Source organism: Telmatherina bonti, assembly GCF_933228915.1.
Source record: "Telmatherina bonti genome assembly, chromosome: 22".
NCBI lineage: Eukaryota > Metazoa > Chordata > Actinopteri > Atheriniformes > Telmatherinidae > Telmatherina > Telmatherina bonti.
This window is the reverse complement of record NC_136631.1, coordinates 23825929-23841994: the sequence shown is the minus strand read 5'-3', so window position 1 is coordinate 23841994 and position 16066 is coordinate 23825929. Positions and strand designations below refer to the sequence as shown.

Sequence of the window (16066 nt, the reverse complement as noted above, 5' to 3'; positions counted from 1 at the left end):
AAATATCATGCCACTTTATGCCTAATTAACCTTAAACTAGATATCATTGTAGAAAATGTTTTATATGTATATATATATATAAAACAGCTTACATCATTAAAAATTCTATTTACACCTAAATGCATGACTTATAATTACTTAATAAGGTTATCTCTTATAAGTATTGTAGAAATAAATGAAATACTGAAGAATAATTGTTTAAATAAGGTTAATTTACATGACGCAATATTTTGCTTTGCAGCAATGTTTTTCTTTTAGCTGAAATTTAAAGAGGAAATATTTATATTTATTGTCTTCACAGCAAAGCCATTTATATTTTGCAAGGTTTTAATAGACCCGGCAAATTTATCTTGGTCGGATGTGCATCCTTTGACTAACTGTAGTACTGCATAGTGCAGTCCCATTTATCACTGCCAGTTTTAGTATTCTGCACAACCAAGTTCACTCTCACACCTGCATTTAATACACCACTGCCTCTTTCTTACTCTATCCTCTGTATTTAGCTTAAAGTCTGCTTCAGTCCTAAGTTTAATTTGGCAACTTACTTGATTAGTTCAAATATAATCACATCATATAGTGAACATTTGGCTTTTTTTCTCGTCTTTGTTTTTACATTTTGAGCTTTGATGATTTGATTCTTCCTTGTGTTTCTGTTTAGTTTACATCCTGACGAATCCGTCCGCCTGTCACCTCAGCCAGCCGCGGGACTTCTGCTGCATCAGCACCGAGTCTAAACAGGTAAGCACAGCAGCACGATCAAGCAGCCGGCCTGACGATCACAGCTGGCCTCCCTTGTGTTAAGGCAGAGGGAGCTTTTGCAGTGCTTGCATGCTTCAGTTTAAGGAGGAAAATTCCATTTACTTGTGTCAGAGCGGCATACAAACAGCAACCGAACGGCACGCTACACCGTCCACAATGAATAGGACATGCCATTTAGACACAAGTCATGCTCACGGAACACCTGGCGTAAACAACACTGACCCAGAGGCAGTGAGTGTGGCGTAAACTGTGTCAGCTGTTGGTTATCAATATCAATGTAGAGTTGCCTCTTGGCTGATCAAAAGGCCGCACCGCTTCTTTTATTGATGGTTTTTCTGTTTTGTTGTGTTTTTTTTCCCCTCTCTGCCTCAGGGTGGTCTGTACGTGCTGGCAATGCAGTCTGTGTTTGAGGAGTCTCTGCCTCGGCCCAGTGTAGATGCCATAAGGGGGGAGATGATGCCCAGTTGCTGGATCCTGCAGCCAGTTAGACGCAAAGGTCAGGAAGTTACCAGAGTCTTCTACCTGCTGCAGGTGAGATCTACTTGCTGTAAACTGCTGTAGAAATATAAATGTCACTGAAACAAAACAAACAGCAAGTTCACTCTTTCTTTTTCTACTTTAAGGTTCTTTTAATCGTTTATAGATGTCTTTATGATCTTTGTATTCTTAATTATCTGACCTGCTTTTAAATTATGAGCCCTCGTGAACTCTCAGGTGCTCTGGTATCGGCCTTTTAGTTCTTCCAAAAGTAAAGATGAAAACTTTCAGCGAGGCCTCTTTCCAACCGTACGATCCTCATATTTGGAGCCGTCTGCCAGAGAACCTCAGGATGCACAGACCTACTATTTTAGCTTACCTTTTAACTGGATTCTGTTTGCTCCTTTTCTAACTCATGTTTTATTTTTGTTATTTTATACTATTTTGTTATTTCGCACATCTTATGCAGGTTTTTATGTGCATTTTTATTTATCATTGCTTCTCTTATTTGTTCTTATTGTTCTTGTAGTTATTTAAACTTTGTTTGAACTTTTTTAACTCAAGTTTTTTCCTCATGGGAAAGCTTTGCTCTGGGTGCTTTGCCTGCTCGGTCTGGGGGCTGTTGCAGTGGTGATTTCCCTTCTCTGGATGGCTGCTCCACTGCAGCCCTAAGACTGTGGTGTGGACTCTGGCCTACCCTGATCTGGGTGGTTGTAGAGGCAGCCTCTGTGGAGATGAGCAGGCTGCTCCTGGGGTGATCAGATCCCCAAGACATTGTTTCTTCACTGCAGCATCCAGCCAGATATTTTTTACTTTGAATATTTTTATATTAAGTAACAGAAATTAAGGATCATGTTTATCTAGATTTTTTTTTTTGGGGGGGGGAGAACTGCTTTGTTTGCACATGCGTTGATGACTGTGTGAGACAGACAATAATGAGTGTATATAAAATGCTTTTGCTTTGCTATGTGAAAGTTTGTTTTACTTAAATATAAATAAATTATTCTCATCAAGTAAAGCACTTTGTGTTGCCTTTGGCAGGAAAAGTGCTAAAAATAAAGTTTGATTAGGAATAAATGATTTCTATTAAGAAACGAATGTTAAAAAAACAAATCAGGAGAAATTGCAGGAGTGTACACGATGTGATGTGATGACATGACAGACTTCGCTGATCTATGGCAGGATGACTTCACTGCTCACTATTGGCAGACCTCTAACTATTAGAGAAATTGGTTTCACTGAGCAGAGGCTCTTGAATTATCCTTCCAACTCTTCCTCTGAAGAGGAAGTTCATAGTTGTAGCAGATGATCCAGACACAGCACACACTAGAATTCTGCTGAAAACATCTTTTTAATTCATATTTGCATTTTTATACTTGAACCAAATCTAAACACGGTCATCTGTCTTCTGTTCAGCTGGACCTTGGAACGCCATCATTTCCTCACCGACTCTTAAACACTGTTGCCAGGAGACAAGCAGCTGTCATCGCAGACCTGGATGTTTTTCTGGCTTCGTAAATCCGCAGGTTAAATGAAGGCGCAGTAAGCACTTGGATTTTCTCCTAATTGGAGTTAAGTCTTTTTGAATTTGCACCAAAATTTTATTTACTTGACTTTTTTTTATCATAAGGGAACTGTTACCTTTGTGTGAAGGATTTTTTTAATTATAAAATATTCAAATATTTATAGTTGTATGTGAACACTTGTAGCAATGTTTTACCAAAGATTCGAAGAGTTTTAGCTGTAGATTTTGCAAACTGCATTTAGATTTAAACTACTTTTAGCGATCAAAGCTATGTGTCGTTTCAGTCAAAATTACACTAATTTGATGTACATTAGTTCTTGCAATGCTTTTATTTCCCCTGTTTTTGTATGTTTTAAACGCACACTCACACATTCCAGCGCTTCCACTTATGCATGCATTGTAAATAACAAACAAGGTAAATATTTACTATTTTTCAGTCGTTTCCTACTACTCGTTGACCTCAGTTTATTTAAAAAATAAATTTAAAATGTTCTGCAGGGGTTTTCCAGCAAAAATGAGAAAATGTATGTAAGCTTTATATTAGATATTAGTCATTTATTTAAAATTCCCACACACCACCTGGAGGAATCCTCTCATGAGCTGTGTTTATCTGTGAGGAGTATAGATGTCAACCAGTTCTTTGTCTGCGGGAAGTATATTTTTCTAAAAAGTTAAGAAGTAAAACTGTGAGGTGAAACACTTGAAACCTTCTAGCAAGTTAAATGATGAGTAGGCAGATCAGCTTTGAACCAAAAGCTGAAGGTTCTTGCCTCTTAGTCAACTTTGTAGCCTTAAGTGTCCTAATAGTTTGGATGAAACCCAGCAGCTCCAGTGATCTCGCTCTCAGATTTAATGGTCCAGCATGAGCTTAGTTTAATTTGGGTTATATTTTCCATTCAGTCTTCAGGCCTTATATTTATTTCCATTCATCTTGCCTCGTGTTTAACATACTGTCGAATGTTTTCCACTGTTGTGATTGTGATTTATAAGCAAAGCACTGCGCTGCTTGCACAGCTGCTTGCACAGAACTTTTTTATGCATTTGTTACAGACTAAAAAGTTTTTGTTTGTACAGTTTTTAAGCTATGCAGAAGCTGATCAAAGACAGCAGCGCTCTCAGTAAAAGCTGGCTCACCTGTATCCACACATGAAGCCATATTATTTACACTAGTGGGATGTTCAGGAACGTCTCTCTGCTCTGCAGCTGCAGCGCTGAGGTTGTAACTCAACAGACCCAGAAGAACCAAAGAAGTGAAGAAAAGAAGAGCAGCGACAACTTTTTGTACTGATTTATTTTTTATGTATATCTCTATATTTTTAAGTGTGTATTTCTTACTCTAAAAGTGTCTTATTTATATTTGAGCAGTGTGTTGTACATGTATGTTATAAGAATGTCCTGTTGCTGATTAGCTGTTATTGGCTTTTATGTGGACAGTTTTTATGAAAATAAATATTTGTATGTAAAACTTTCTAGTTTTTTTTTTTTTTTTTTTAATTGAAATCTTAAAAATCCCTTCAAACCTTACTGTCATAAACTGCAGCTTATAGCCCCCAAAGTAAAGGAAATTTGTACAAATCCCCCCAATTAGCGATGTTTTTGGTCAACTTTATGAGAAGGTGTAACTTGTGACGATTACACTTCAGTGGAATGAGCAACACAGTTAAAATGTGGGCATTGCACCCAAAAATGTGCCAAAACCCCGTTGCAATATTCTTCTGTTAATATTTACTCTTGTTCTAAGATTCATTCGCTGCCAGGGGTCACAGATGGGTGACTATCACTTGGATGATACCTAAATGATAGACAGATGCATTAGAATGTGATTCTGGATCAGTGGTGATTCCATGTACACCCCCGCCCCTCTAACAGAACTCGTTAGGGACAAGTTCAAGTGCTGTGAGTTCAGGCCTGAGCGCAGACAATTTTTGGATCGTCTTGGCTGTGCTATGCACATCAGAATGAGCAATGCGAACATGCTGCTGGAAGGATGGGATGCCATCTCCCCGCACAACGTGACCAGCCTCGTGACCAGCATGAGGAAGAGGTGACAGCCGTTGTGGCTGTGGACGAATCTTCTAAACGCTAAAATATATGAAATGTATAAAATGTGTTTTTTCCTTATAACTTGGAGAATTCAATCATCCAATTCACCAAGTAACTCAAAACAAGAGTGTTATTACAGGGAATGTTGTTCATTTCACAGATCCATGATCCTTACAAGTTATATCTCTTTATAAAAGTGACCAATCAGGATTTCAAACTGTGTACCGTATATAATACAACACATATTGGTTTTATTAAAGGAAAGAAATTAGTGATTAAAAACAAACTTCCTTCCTTTTCGGGCAAGTTTAATTGTGATATTTATGTGCTTTATGATTGCTTGGTAAAGTTTAATTTTGGACTTATCAAGCTGGAAGCAGAGAACCAAAACAAAAAAGTATTTTGTTTAATGTGGCAAAAAGCTTAAATATTTCTGACTACAAAGCAGCGTTGAACAAAATACTGAGGTATTGGCACAGAGTTTATGTTATGCTCATGTTATTTGGAATGATTATGCTTTGCATGACTACTGTTAATAACTTAATATATCTATTCTGGGAACATTACACAACACAGAACTCTGCATGATGAGAAATATTTTATACAAGTTGCTCCACTTAAAATTTTCTCTTTAATCTGAACAATTTCTCATCCAAAGAAGACAAAAAAAAAAAAAAAGTTTTTCAGGAGTGTTGTTCCACCATCACATCATCTGACAGGTGTTTTTTTTCCTGCATGTCCAGGCTTCTCTGTCCCGCATGCGGAATGCAGAGGCAGCGGTGGAGGTGACATTTCTGTGGGGGTCTGGGAGGGTGTGTGGGTGATGTATGGGCGCGATTAGAGCCCTGGTGGGGCGGGGTAAAATGTGTGTGTGTTTAGGGTGGGGGGGTCTGGAGATCAGAAGTGCCTCTGCCATTTAGAGTCACCAGCTCTTGTCAGGAATGTCCGTCCCCTGCGCGCACAGATCATGTACTGGATGCGCCAACTTTATTTTTAACCCGCCTGGGTGGGTCACTCTCTGGCTTTCGGGAATGACCGTGGAGCGCGCGGCGCCTTCAGCCCCTTTCCCTCATTCCCTGTGCAGGACCGAGCCCTCCTCTTCCTCGCGCTGTGGAGACCCACGTTCACTCTGACCAGGACCCCCGCCGCTTTAAATGGGATTATAATTGGTTAACTTGCAGGGAAAAGGCTCAACACAACCGCTTTGGAAAAGGATAACATCATAAAACAAGTAAGTATCGACTGTAGTAAATGTTAAATGAAACAATTTAATAACTAGTTTAAGTTTAAGGTCACCTAATACTGCTCCTGCCATGCTTACAAGTGTTTTACCTTCCTAGCAGATTTGGTTACAAGTTTTCCCTGATCCACCTGTTGGTTCGGGTTGCCATGTTTAATCACGACGCATAGTTTTTGGAAAGATTTCATCTTAAATTCCTCTTGAAATCCATCAGCTTTTTTTCCCCCCCTAATAACGTGATACATCTTATTTATTTATTTTGCTGAAAGTTTCTTATCTTGAAGTGTGACAAGGCCGCTGTGAAGGGCGGCGATAACAATTGCGCACAAGTAATACACCGCGCGTAATATTACGCATAGAAACGTGCCCTTGCCCAGAGTGTATGATGTTAATCCACCAAAGAAGTTTTAAGATGGTTTATCAAGTTTAAAATTAAAATAATGACGCATTCTTGAACTCAACACCATTAGATGTAAACATTATTTAAAAGTATAAAACTGGCAACATGAATTTGACCCACAGAAAAAAAAGGTTATTAGTAATTTAAATGGAATTTGACTGTAGTTTTAATAATTTAATCAAGCAAGAGATACTTTTCTATACATTTTAGGGGAAGTCAGCTCTGAAAGCAAGTGGAGTAGAAGCAGCCCACATGGTCACATGACACTGAAATACCCTCCACCAATGTTTACCTAAGCTAAAGTACTTTCCTCTCTTTCACATTTTCTATTTTCTCCTCTGAATAAATCGCTTAAAAAAAATCAATTGTCGCATCATCTTTCTTCTGCTTTTGGAAGAGAAAGAAAGTAAAAATGCTGCCTGCACTAAAGAAGCCTTCCCTCTTTATTCCCCTTAAAAGGGCAAGTGTGAGTGTGTTGCTCTGTCTGGATGAGAAGGGCCTTTTGTGTAAACACACTCCAGGAACAGTTTATTATTGATTCCTTATATTCACTTGCAAACTCCCTCTCTCTGTTGTCACCGTCAAAACAACACTCACCAAAACAAAGCAGCTTTTTTTTCATATGTGTTTATAATCAATGTCCTGTATAGATTTATTCTGAAAAAAACCTTTGTTTACACTCTATTAGCTGTTTTCCTCATATATTATATAGATATTTATGACTAATTGTCAGTCCTTGTTGGTTTTATGACTAACCACTCACTGCAAACTAATAATCCCTGTTCACTCAACTACAGGCCCAACTACAGGCCTTCCTCTCCTTAGCCCAGCTGTTTCTCTGACTCTGCAACTCAAACTCCAAACTCTCGGCTACACCCATCTGTCATTTCATCATCTCCTGACCGTGCTTCTCAGAAAAATGGGGTTTCTCCACACCATCTAATGTGCCATGCAAGCATCAGCGCACACATGGAAACGTCCTCTTCAAAGATACAACTCGACTCAGGTGCTGCTTCTGATGCTTGCGCCTGAAAATATTTGATTTGCAACAGAAAGAGATGTAGGCAAGTGCCAGAAAGGCTGCGATGCCGCCAACCTTAAAACATTATTCAAACCATTTATTGATTATTTTCAGGTTCTTCATGGTCGAGGATCCACATTAATCTATATTCATGTAAATTCTTTACAAAAATATTAAAGAGACTCTGGGGACAAGCAGCTCCTGGATATCTGTAAAATTTTCATCTTAAGATGTTACTCCTTTTGAGAAATTACCCAGAACCTCTTACTCATCATCCAGCAATGTGCAGCTACATTGTGTTCTTACTGACTCGTGCTCTGGAGTCTTTATCTACTGCAGGTGACAAAGCTTTGTAAACGCTACAAGCAGAGGCCAATCACAGCTTCAGAATTTGTCCCTCACCGAGCTGCTCCACTATGTTGTCTTTGCCATCTTAAACACACGCAAATGAAAGGGAAAATGGTTGATCTATTGAGTGGGTGATTGTCCGAAAAAATGATCATTTATCAACTCATTGACGTTTAAACGTGTGATGAAAACAACCATTTGCTGTAGCTGCAGAATAATGACTCATAATGACCTTATAATGAGGTCATTATGGGGTCATTATGAGTGATAACTGAGCCTTGTAATGACTCATTCATCATTATGATATCCATTTCTGAGGAGGATGGGCACAATACTGTCAGATGCTGTTGTTTTCACTCATCAACTTATGTAGGACTTTTTTTTTAAAAAAAATTATGTTAAATGACATTCAAAATTAAAGGGACTTCAAGCTTTGTTGGCATGCTGGTATGCACAGCTTCTACCTCAAGGACTCCACCAGCGCCTCCTCTCTGCTGACAGAAACACTTGCTGTGGCGGGCATGAACTCATGGCCTTGTCTGTTTCTGGACCAGCTATAAGCACCTCATCTCTATGCACCTTTGAATGGAACCATGTGCAGTTATCACTGTGGACTCATCTCAGCTCCCAGACTTAATTTGCAGCAGTTAGTGTTTGCCAGCTAGCAAGTCAGTCTTCAGACAAGATTAGAGCCTTATACTTTTGTATACATCTGGCAGTTTGTGGATATGAGTTTGTGTGATGTATAAAGTGGGTTTGTAGCTGTAGTTCTGGCCAGGTTGTGTGTGGGATGATAAGGGGATCCCCTGGCAGTGGGTGGAGCGTCCTTGTGCTGATAACAGCTCTCTGCAGAGGACTGATACTGAGCAGGAGGAGGGGGGAGACCTGTAGGATGGCATCATTGTACATCACTGAGGGCCTCTTCTCTGAATACACAGAACAAACATCCACTCTGGGTTTACTGTGAAGTCAACAAGGGAAGAAAATAGCTGTACATGTAGCTGCTCCTTTCACACACTTTTTTAGGTCTTACCCTTGAGTTTTTTTTTTTTTCTCTGTGGGTGTTTTAGTTGAGCTACTCTTTTTACCACATTTATAGAAAACTCAGTTGAAGTAAATTAAGAAGTAGGGGTCGGAAAATCGAATCGGAAAATCAGGAGTTTTTGCATCACAATTTTAAAATAGTTTTTTTTTTTTGTTTGTTAAAAGAAAAATCTATTTTTTTTCCAAATAAATAAAAATTTTCCATTTTAAAATTTTTGTCATTTTTTTACAGTTTTTATTGATCTTTTCACTTGCCATCTTGGGCATTATAGCAGCAGAATGATGGTCTGGCTACGGTGCTGTTTTTTTTCCTGAGTGAAATCAAGAAAAATGACGAGCAAAAAAAAGTTTTATCCAAATTTTTTTTTTTATCTACAAAAATCAGCAAAACAGAAGAATTGTGCGAATTGCAATTTAAATTGAATCGGCATCCAAAAAAATCAAATCGAATCGACTGACAAAAGCATATCGTCACAGCCCTATTAATAAGTATACATCTGCCAAATTATGATTTTTAAAAAGCACAGCGCCTGCTACAGTTCACAGGCATCAATATAGTTTAATGAATAGATTCTGCAGGGTTTCTATTCATCACTGATAATAATTAAATAATATGCATCAAAAGGACACTTTAAATGGTTTTTGTGCATAAATACTGCCCAACCTTTAACTAAATAAACTTTCACATGCTTTAAATGAATTTGTAAAGTAATAAATAAATTACTACGCTACTTTCCTAGAACAGCACATAAGTCCTGCATGGATGCTTCCCATCACTCTGAGATATCATTGAGTAGAAGATGCTTATATATAATATATGCTCTTCATGTCATCTTTTCTTTTTGTAATGTCTTAGAGAGTACAGGCCCCTCAGCATCAATAACCAGGGCGAAGCAGCGCTGCCATGTGTCTCTACCGGTATACTTCATGTATTAATACATTAACACAAGTTAGACTCCCCTCCTCACTTCGCCTCTCATGCTTCTCGTGACGGATTCCCTCTCACGGAAACGCACACACGTCCACATTTCAAACTATGTGAGCAGCATCATTCAAACGAAGGCGGTTTCACCAAGTTCTGCTGCTATGAGAGGTTGCCCCCCCCCCCCCGCCTTCACAATGTGACATGATAAGAGAGCTATGCTGCACATAGATAGAGCTATCTGAGTGGCTGCCCATCAACCCGCCATTCCACGTGAAGAATACACACATTGGACTGTCACAGAAGAGCCAAGTGGCAAACAAAATGGAGAATATGAGTTGCGGGGGGGGGGGGGGGGGGTGTCACAGGAGCAAGGAAGGCTTGCTTGAAGGTGGCTTTACATGCGATTTCTGTGTAAAAAAAAATATTGCTGAATCACAGCTGAAATTGTATAAAGTTGCCCAAATTTCCATTGATTTAATTAGTGTGCCGGGTATAGATGCAGCTTCATCCTGATGGAGATGATGAGCTGAAATCTAAAACTGCAGGGAGGTCGTGCCTCACAGAGGAGGGCTGCATTTATCACTTATTTTCACCATGATCAGCTTACAGGGTATTTTTTTGATTAGATCAGCCAAGATTAGAGGAGACTGAAAATGAAAACTGTTATAGTGTCCTAAAAATAATGATGATGTTATCTGGAGTTTTGTTGTTTCTGCGCAATGACCCAAGAAAGAAAAAAGAAAATAAAAAAAAGCTGCATTCTTAGGTACTTTTCTTTTTAAGAAACATGACTACCACTATGTCACTATTTTCTTTTTTAAAAAAAAACAACAAAAAACAAACAATAAAATGTAATGATCCATTGATCTCCTTTCTGTTATAGAAAATCCTCAATATTTTGTGTCCATCCTGCCATTCTGTGCCGTCCATTTTCCCTCCTTCTTCACCTGAGGACGCCGCCTGCCGTCCCCCCACCCGCCTACCACGCTGGCTACCGCCATGACGTCCACCACAGATTTTGACAATGTGGAGATCACGCAGCAATACAGCCACATCAACACCCGCTTCGACCTCTCTGATGAGGAACTGGACAATGACAACAGCTCTGCCAGGCTGTTCGAGCGCTCGCGCATCAAGGCCCTCGCAGGTGAGTGCCTGCATAGTAAACAGGCTGCGTCCTCTGTGGCGGATTCTTGAGATGACAGCCTTTTTAAGAGTGTGGGAAGGGCAGAGAGGATGAGCTATAAAGGGAGAGTGTCTGTGTAACTTTGGCTTGATTAGAAGAACACTAACCTTCGCTCATAAAGATGACCGAATCAAACCACGTGTGATGTTGGATTTTGCTACAAACCTCACCGTGAGAGATCTGCAGGAGGCTGTTGTGCATGTGTGTTTGTGTGTGGATGTTTCTCATGGCATACCCCCCCCCCCCCCCCCCCCCCCCCCCGTCCCTTTCTAGCAGCTGAGCCTTTAAACTGCTCTACACCCTCTGCAAGTAACTGGGATCACTTGCACATTCCCAGAATGTCCAGAGTCTGACCGATCTGGACAGCTGCCCTGCCTGTCTGCCTCCCAAAGCATGAATCTCTGGTATTTCTGGCTAAGCTGGTAAGCTGCAGCCCACCTGTGTACTGCGGTGCTTGGGGTTTGAAAATAGCCATGTTTCTACAGCGGCAGGACGTGTAACAGAAAAGGGGAGATTGTGGGTGGGTCATCCTATTTTCATGCTTGCAAAGCTGCAGATACGAGAGGTCAAACATGAAGAGGGTAAAACACGAAGGCAACTCTGTGGTGACGGGAATTGAGGTCAAGGTTTGGTAGTATTTAAAGTGTTGCAATGCTAATGCTGACATGTAAAAAAAAAGAGCTTTTACATTTTCAGATTCTCCAGGAGACTTCTACATTTAACAGTGGTTGTTCAAACACAAGTGGACCTGACCAAAATATTTATATCTGGTATATTTCTGTGTCCACTTCCGTCCCACAAAATTTTTCCACAAATATAGTTATTGAATTTTGTATTTAGAGAGAAGAGAAAAAAAAAGAAAACATCAAAACACAACAAAAATACAGATAAAACAAAATGTAAAATTAAACCCCCGAACTCAGCATTCAGTCAGTTTGCAAAAAGTTCATTTCTACAGATCAAAGTTTTTCACAAGGCGTAAAAAGGGAAGCCAAATGTCCTTGAAGTCCTCCTGTTTGGTTTTGGCCACATATGTCAGTTTCTGGCCAAGTTACTGGACATCAGGTTGATCCACTGGTTCACTCCAGGTCTCTCAGTGTCCTTCCATTTCAAAGCAATGACTAATTCTGCTTGTAACAAGCAACAATTTACAAGTTTCCTTTTGTTTGCAGTACGTTTAAAACCATTGGGGAAAATATGCAAAATACACAATTTACTATCAATAGGCATTCTACATTCAATAAGGTCTGAAATTATTGTAATGATTTCCTTCCAAAAGATATTAATTTTTTCACACAGCCACATACAGTGATATAGTGTTCCCTTTTCTTTACCACACTTGACACAATCATCAGGAATATTGGGGTTAAAATGGTGAAGTTTTACCGGTGTGATGTAAGTTCTGAATGTCCATTTATACTGCAATAATTGGAATCTTGTATTAATGGTTTGTTTTTGTGCACTTCCGTCCCAGTTTTGCTCCCATAGTTGCATCTAAAAGTAAAAATCCATCTACTAATTGCTTTATTTATTTATTTTTTTGCTTCCCTTTGGAGCTGGGTAGTTTGCTTTGGTTGAGTAAATTAGAGATGTTTTGTTGAAAGTCAGTAATGAAGCTGCTGAAGTGTACTAGAAGTGTGCTAAAGTATTAGTGACATGTAAATCCAAAACAACAGACTAAAAGATGCTAAACTGCTCCATAAAGTGATGGAGTTGACACTTTTCCCTTCCATGCAAAAGTTTTTCCTGTTGTTGGAATAAAAATAAAGAAACTAAAATAAACTAAATCTCAGTTCTGGTGCTGACACCAACAACAACTATACAAGATATGTTGAGTAGTTGTTCTGTTGATGTAGTCATGTGACTAGAAATGACATTGTCTTTGAATCAACCATGAACTCCAAAGTATTATAGAGTTAAATGTGATCTGTCTGACAGCAGAAATGGGTCATATCTAGTACAGCTTTAAATCTACAACAGAACAACTGAAAAAGAACATAATTAGAAGTATTGGGATGATGTTATAAAACCAAACCTTAGTGAAACAATGAAGCATGACCTTAATAAAGCTGTGCATGACCAAATTCTTGCAAATTTCAATGAACTAAATTCATCCTGTAAAGAAGAGTTCCAACACAAAATACAAGCCTGATAAGAGAAACTATTACTTTATGGATCTATAATCTATTGAATCAGAGGGAGTACATAGTTTTTTAACACACACCTATCTCCATGTTGGTGTACCTTTTATTTCACATGCCGATAAAGGGCCTCAGTGGTGGGGATTTAACCGCATGCATCCTCTCTGCATGTCTTGTATTTGTTTGCATTATGTCCTGTGAACCTGTTTGGCAGAGGTTAAAGATCTGAAGCAGCATGGAGAGTCTTAACATATGGTGCAAACTGCTTATGGAGCGTTTCATTTGCAGGCAGAACACTGCTTCATTGGTGCTTTACCATGAACAGGCTTACTTTAAGTTGAGGAAAGTCCTGCAGTTTTGGACACACAAGTAAACAAAGCAGCTTTTGTCACAGCTGGAGTTTGTTTTGTTTTTTTTGTTTTTTTTTAAGAATCAAACAAATAATCCATGCGCATGTTAGTTTGTAAAGAGCTGTTCTCGATTCAACTCCACCTGAAAATCCCCAAGACAACTGAGGCTGGTATGCATCACATGTTAATATAAGAACCAGTCTTCAGTACCTGATATTACGATGTTAGACTGGGTGATCTGGATTGTTTTCCTCTTATCCAGAGCACTGATCAGAACCACTTTCATTACTTTTCGCTGTCTTTTTCTGTCTCTTTAAGTAATGAAGGTTTCTGTGTGACTGCTGGTTGGTGGTATTGTGTTAGAGTGCTGCTGCACTGATGTTTCTGAAATTCAATCAGTGTTTCCTGTCAGGGAGTGAGAGGAAAGGAGGCTTTAGGTGGGGGGTGGGGGGGGGGGGGGGGCGGCATCAGAGAGGCACTGCTGATTTACTTGCTTGTGAACTCAGAAATATGCTCCCAGCATACCTTCAAAGTGCATTCAGAATATATTGAACATCCAGTAATTTACACGGAGTCCTGCATAAGTCTGAAAGCGGACGCATTCCTTTCGGATAAACGCCGTTGTTTCATGTGGGATGGTTGGCATGGAAGATCACAGCGGTGCTAGTTGTGCACTTTGTGTGCAGTGATGTCATGACTGTGTGGGAGTGCTGGGTAGTGGGAGGGAGTTGTGGGAACACGTGTATTTATTGAAACATATTGTATGCATGGATGGGGCTCAAAAAACCACTCTAAACTGTAGCGAAAGGCTGCCTGAGTCTGCGTGCCGCCTGAGAGTGGAGGCAGAGCATCCTCACGGTAACGGTGAGGAGAGAGCGAGAAAGAAAGAGGAGGAGGAAGGAGGGAGGGAACAGGAGCGAATGCGAGAGGGATCTGGAAAGGAGGACAGAGAGCCAAGAGACAGGGAAAGAAGAGGAGTATTAAGCTCCTCTGCTGGCTCCAGGGGTGGTTTGTTGTTGTCATTGTTGTTAGAAGGGGGTCGACATGAGCAGCCCGTGTCTGCTGCGTGCTGCCCCCATGAGCCAGCCCCGGCTCAGAGAGGTCAAGATCAGCCTGAAGGCCAGCAGCAGGGAGACTGGAGCCATTCGGAGCAGCAGTGGAGGGGCCAAGGAGGCTGCCAGCCGGCCTTACACTCCAGCAGAGAAGGATGCACAAGCGAGGGTCGGCGTGAGCAGCAGTAGCCGGAGCCGGAGCACCCCACCGGTCCACCGGGCCCAAAGACTGGAGGGCAAGAAAACGGCGAAGGGAAGCGGCAGGCAGCAGCAACCCCAACACCATCCAGAGAGGAATGGAACTGTCCTGCACATCCCACTCGCCACACCGTCCGCTGGGGTCTCCCCCTTCTCCTCATCATCTTCCTCATCCTCCACCTGCACCCCCAGACGTCCCCGGCCCTCTCACCCCCATCCTCCTCTGGCACCCCTCCTCTCCTCCTCCTCCTCTTCTTCCTCGGCCAGAAGCATGAAGCGAGCTCGCTGGTTGAGTTACAGCACCTCAAACATCTGTTTTAACTCCATCCTGGATGGACGCTTCAGGCAGTTGCAAGGTACACGCTCCTGACTGTGTGTGTGTGTGTGTGAGAGAGTATGTCCATCTTCCCTTACCCCCCAGATGACAGTGATATGACTTGTCTGATCCTGCCCCTCCCTTCCCCATCATGTGTTTGGGTGTGATGGCAGGGAGGCTGTTCTGTGATGTGGGTAAGTGGGAACTTAGTTTGTCATCCTGTTACGAAAAACTTGGAAAAAAAAACAAAAAAGCAGCAACAAACACGTGCAAACATCCGTTGTTTTGGTCTTTTTATTGAACATATTTGAAGCTGATTTTATTCTGAGGATGCTTTGTCTCTGCCCCAATTGTTCACAGGATTGGCCTTTAATAATTCATTTAGAAACTCTAAAAGAGGTTGTGATGTTTTTCCTCTCATTCCAACCATTCCTCGCTATCTGGTGTTGCACATTTAAAGATAATAAACAGTCGTCATTCAAGCCAGTTGCCAATCCACCATGTGGCCCTTACACTTCCCAAATTGTTCCAGAAGAACAAAGCATTAATTTGTTTGCCTCCTTTTTTTTTTTTTTTTTCCCCCGAAACGATTACATTGGCTTTGTGAAATATAATCAATTTCTCAGTGGTTTAACGTCTTCCCTGCTTGTTATTAAGGTTTTAAGAAAGAGGTTTGCCGTCACGGTGGATTTTTTGTGAGCTTGCACTATGCTTTTCAACTCCCTGATGACAGCGGTGCATTAGTGAAAGGAAGAAAATGGAGGAGACGATGCAGGAACAGAGAGGGAAATGTTGTTTTTTCCTTCTGCCTCTGCTACATTTCACCTATCGACTGATTCTGAAGGCTGCAGAGGCAACTGATACGTGAAGCGTCTGACTTCTGAAGCAAATTAGAGATCTTTTATGGAGTGTGCAAAGTGTAAAGTATTTATCCAGCAACTGCCTGTCAGGAAGTCTTACTTGTGTTGTAGTTATCAAAGAGAGTGATGTTGGTCAGAACAAATATGACAGAAAAACATCTAATAAAACTAAAAAAAGATG

General features: G+C 40.6%; 3 protein-coding genes across 6 annotated transcripts in view; all 3 read left to right on the top strand.

The window, feature by feature from the left end:
* The window catches only part of stard9 (StAR-related lipid transfer (START) domain containing 9), a 39521-nt gene extending 35360 nt beyond the window's left edge, over positions 1–4161 (top strand). For all 3 annotated transcript variants that reach the window (XM_079262258.1, XM_079262257.1, XM_079262256.1), the window contains exons 30-32: positions 659–738; positions 1132–1290; positions 2653–4161. In XM_079262258.1, coding sequence (XP_079118384.1) covers positions 659–738; positions 1132–1290; positions 2653–2754 — 341 coding nt within the window. In that variant the 3' untranslated portion in view covers positions 2755–4161. The remainder of the gene's footprint in view (positions 1–658; positions 739–1131; positions 1291–2652) is intronic.
* A 1636-nt stretch (positions 4162–5797) lies between these two features.
* Positions 5798–16066, top strand: part of sptb (spectrin, beta, erythrocytic) — a 43571-nt gene continuing 33302 nt past the window's right edge. The window contains exons 1-3 of one of the 2 annotated variants that reach the window (XM_079262127.1): positions 5798–6035; positions 7242–7450; positions 10666–10929. In XM_079262127.1, the coding sequence (XP_079118253.1) occupies positions 10782–10929 (148 nt within the window). In that variant the 5' untranslated portion in view covers positions 5798–6035; positions 7242–7450; positions 10666–10781. The remainder of the gene's footprint in view (positions 6036–7241; positions 7451–10665; positions 10930–16066) is intronic. The other variant, XM_079262126.1, reaches the window with a different exon arrangement.
* On the top strand, positions 14504–15079 carry LOC306772583 (uncharacterized protein; the record flags this gene model as incomplete). Its single annotated transcript, XM_079262129.1, has 1 exon — positions 14504–15079. The coding sequence occupies one exon, from the start codon at positions 14504–14506 to the stop codon at positions 15077–15079; it is 576 nt and encodes a 191-aa protein (XP_079118255.1).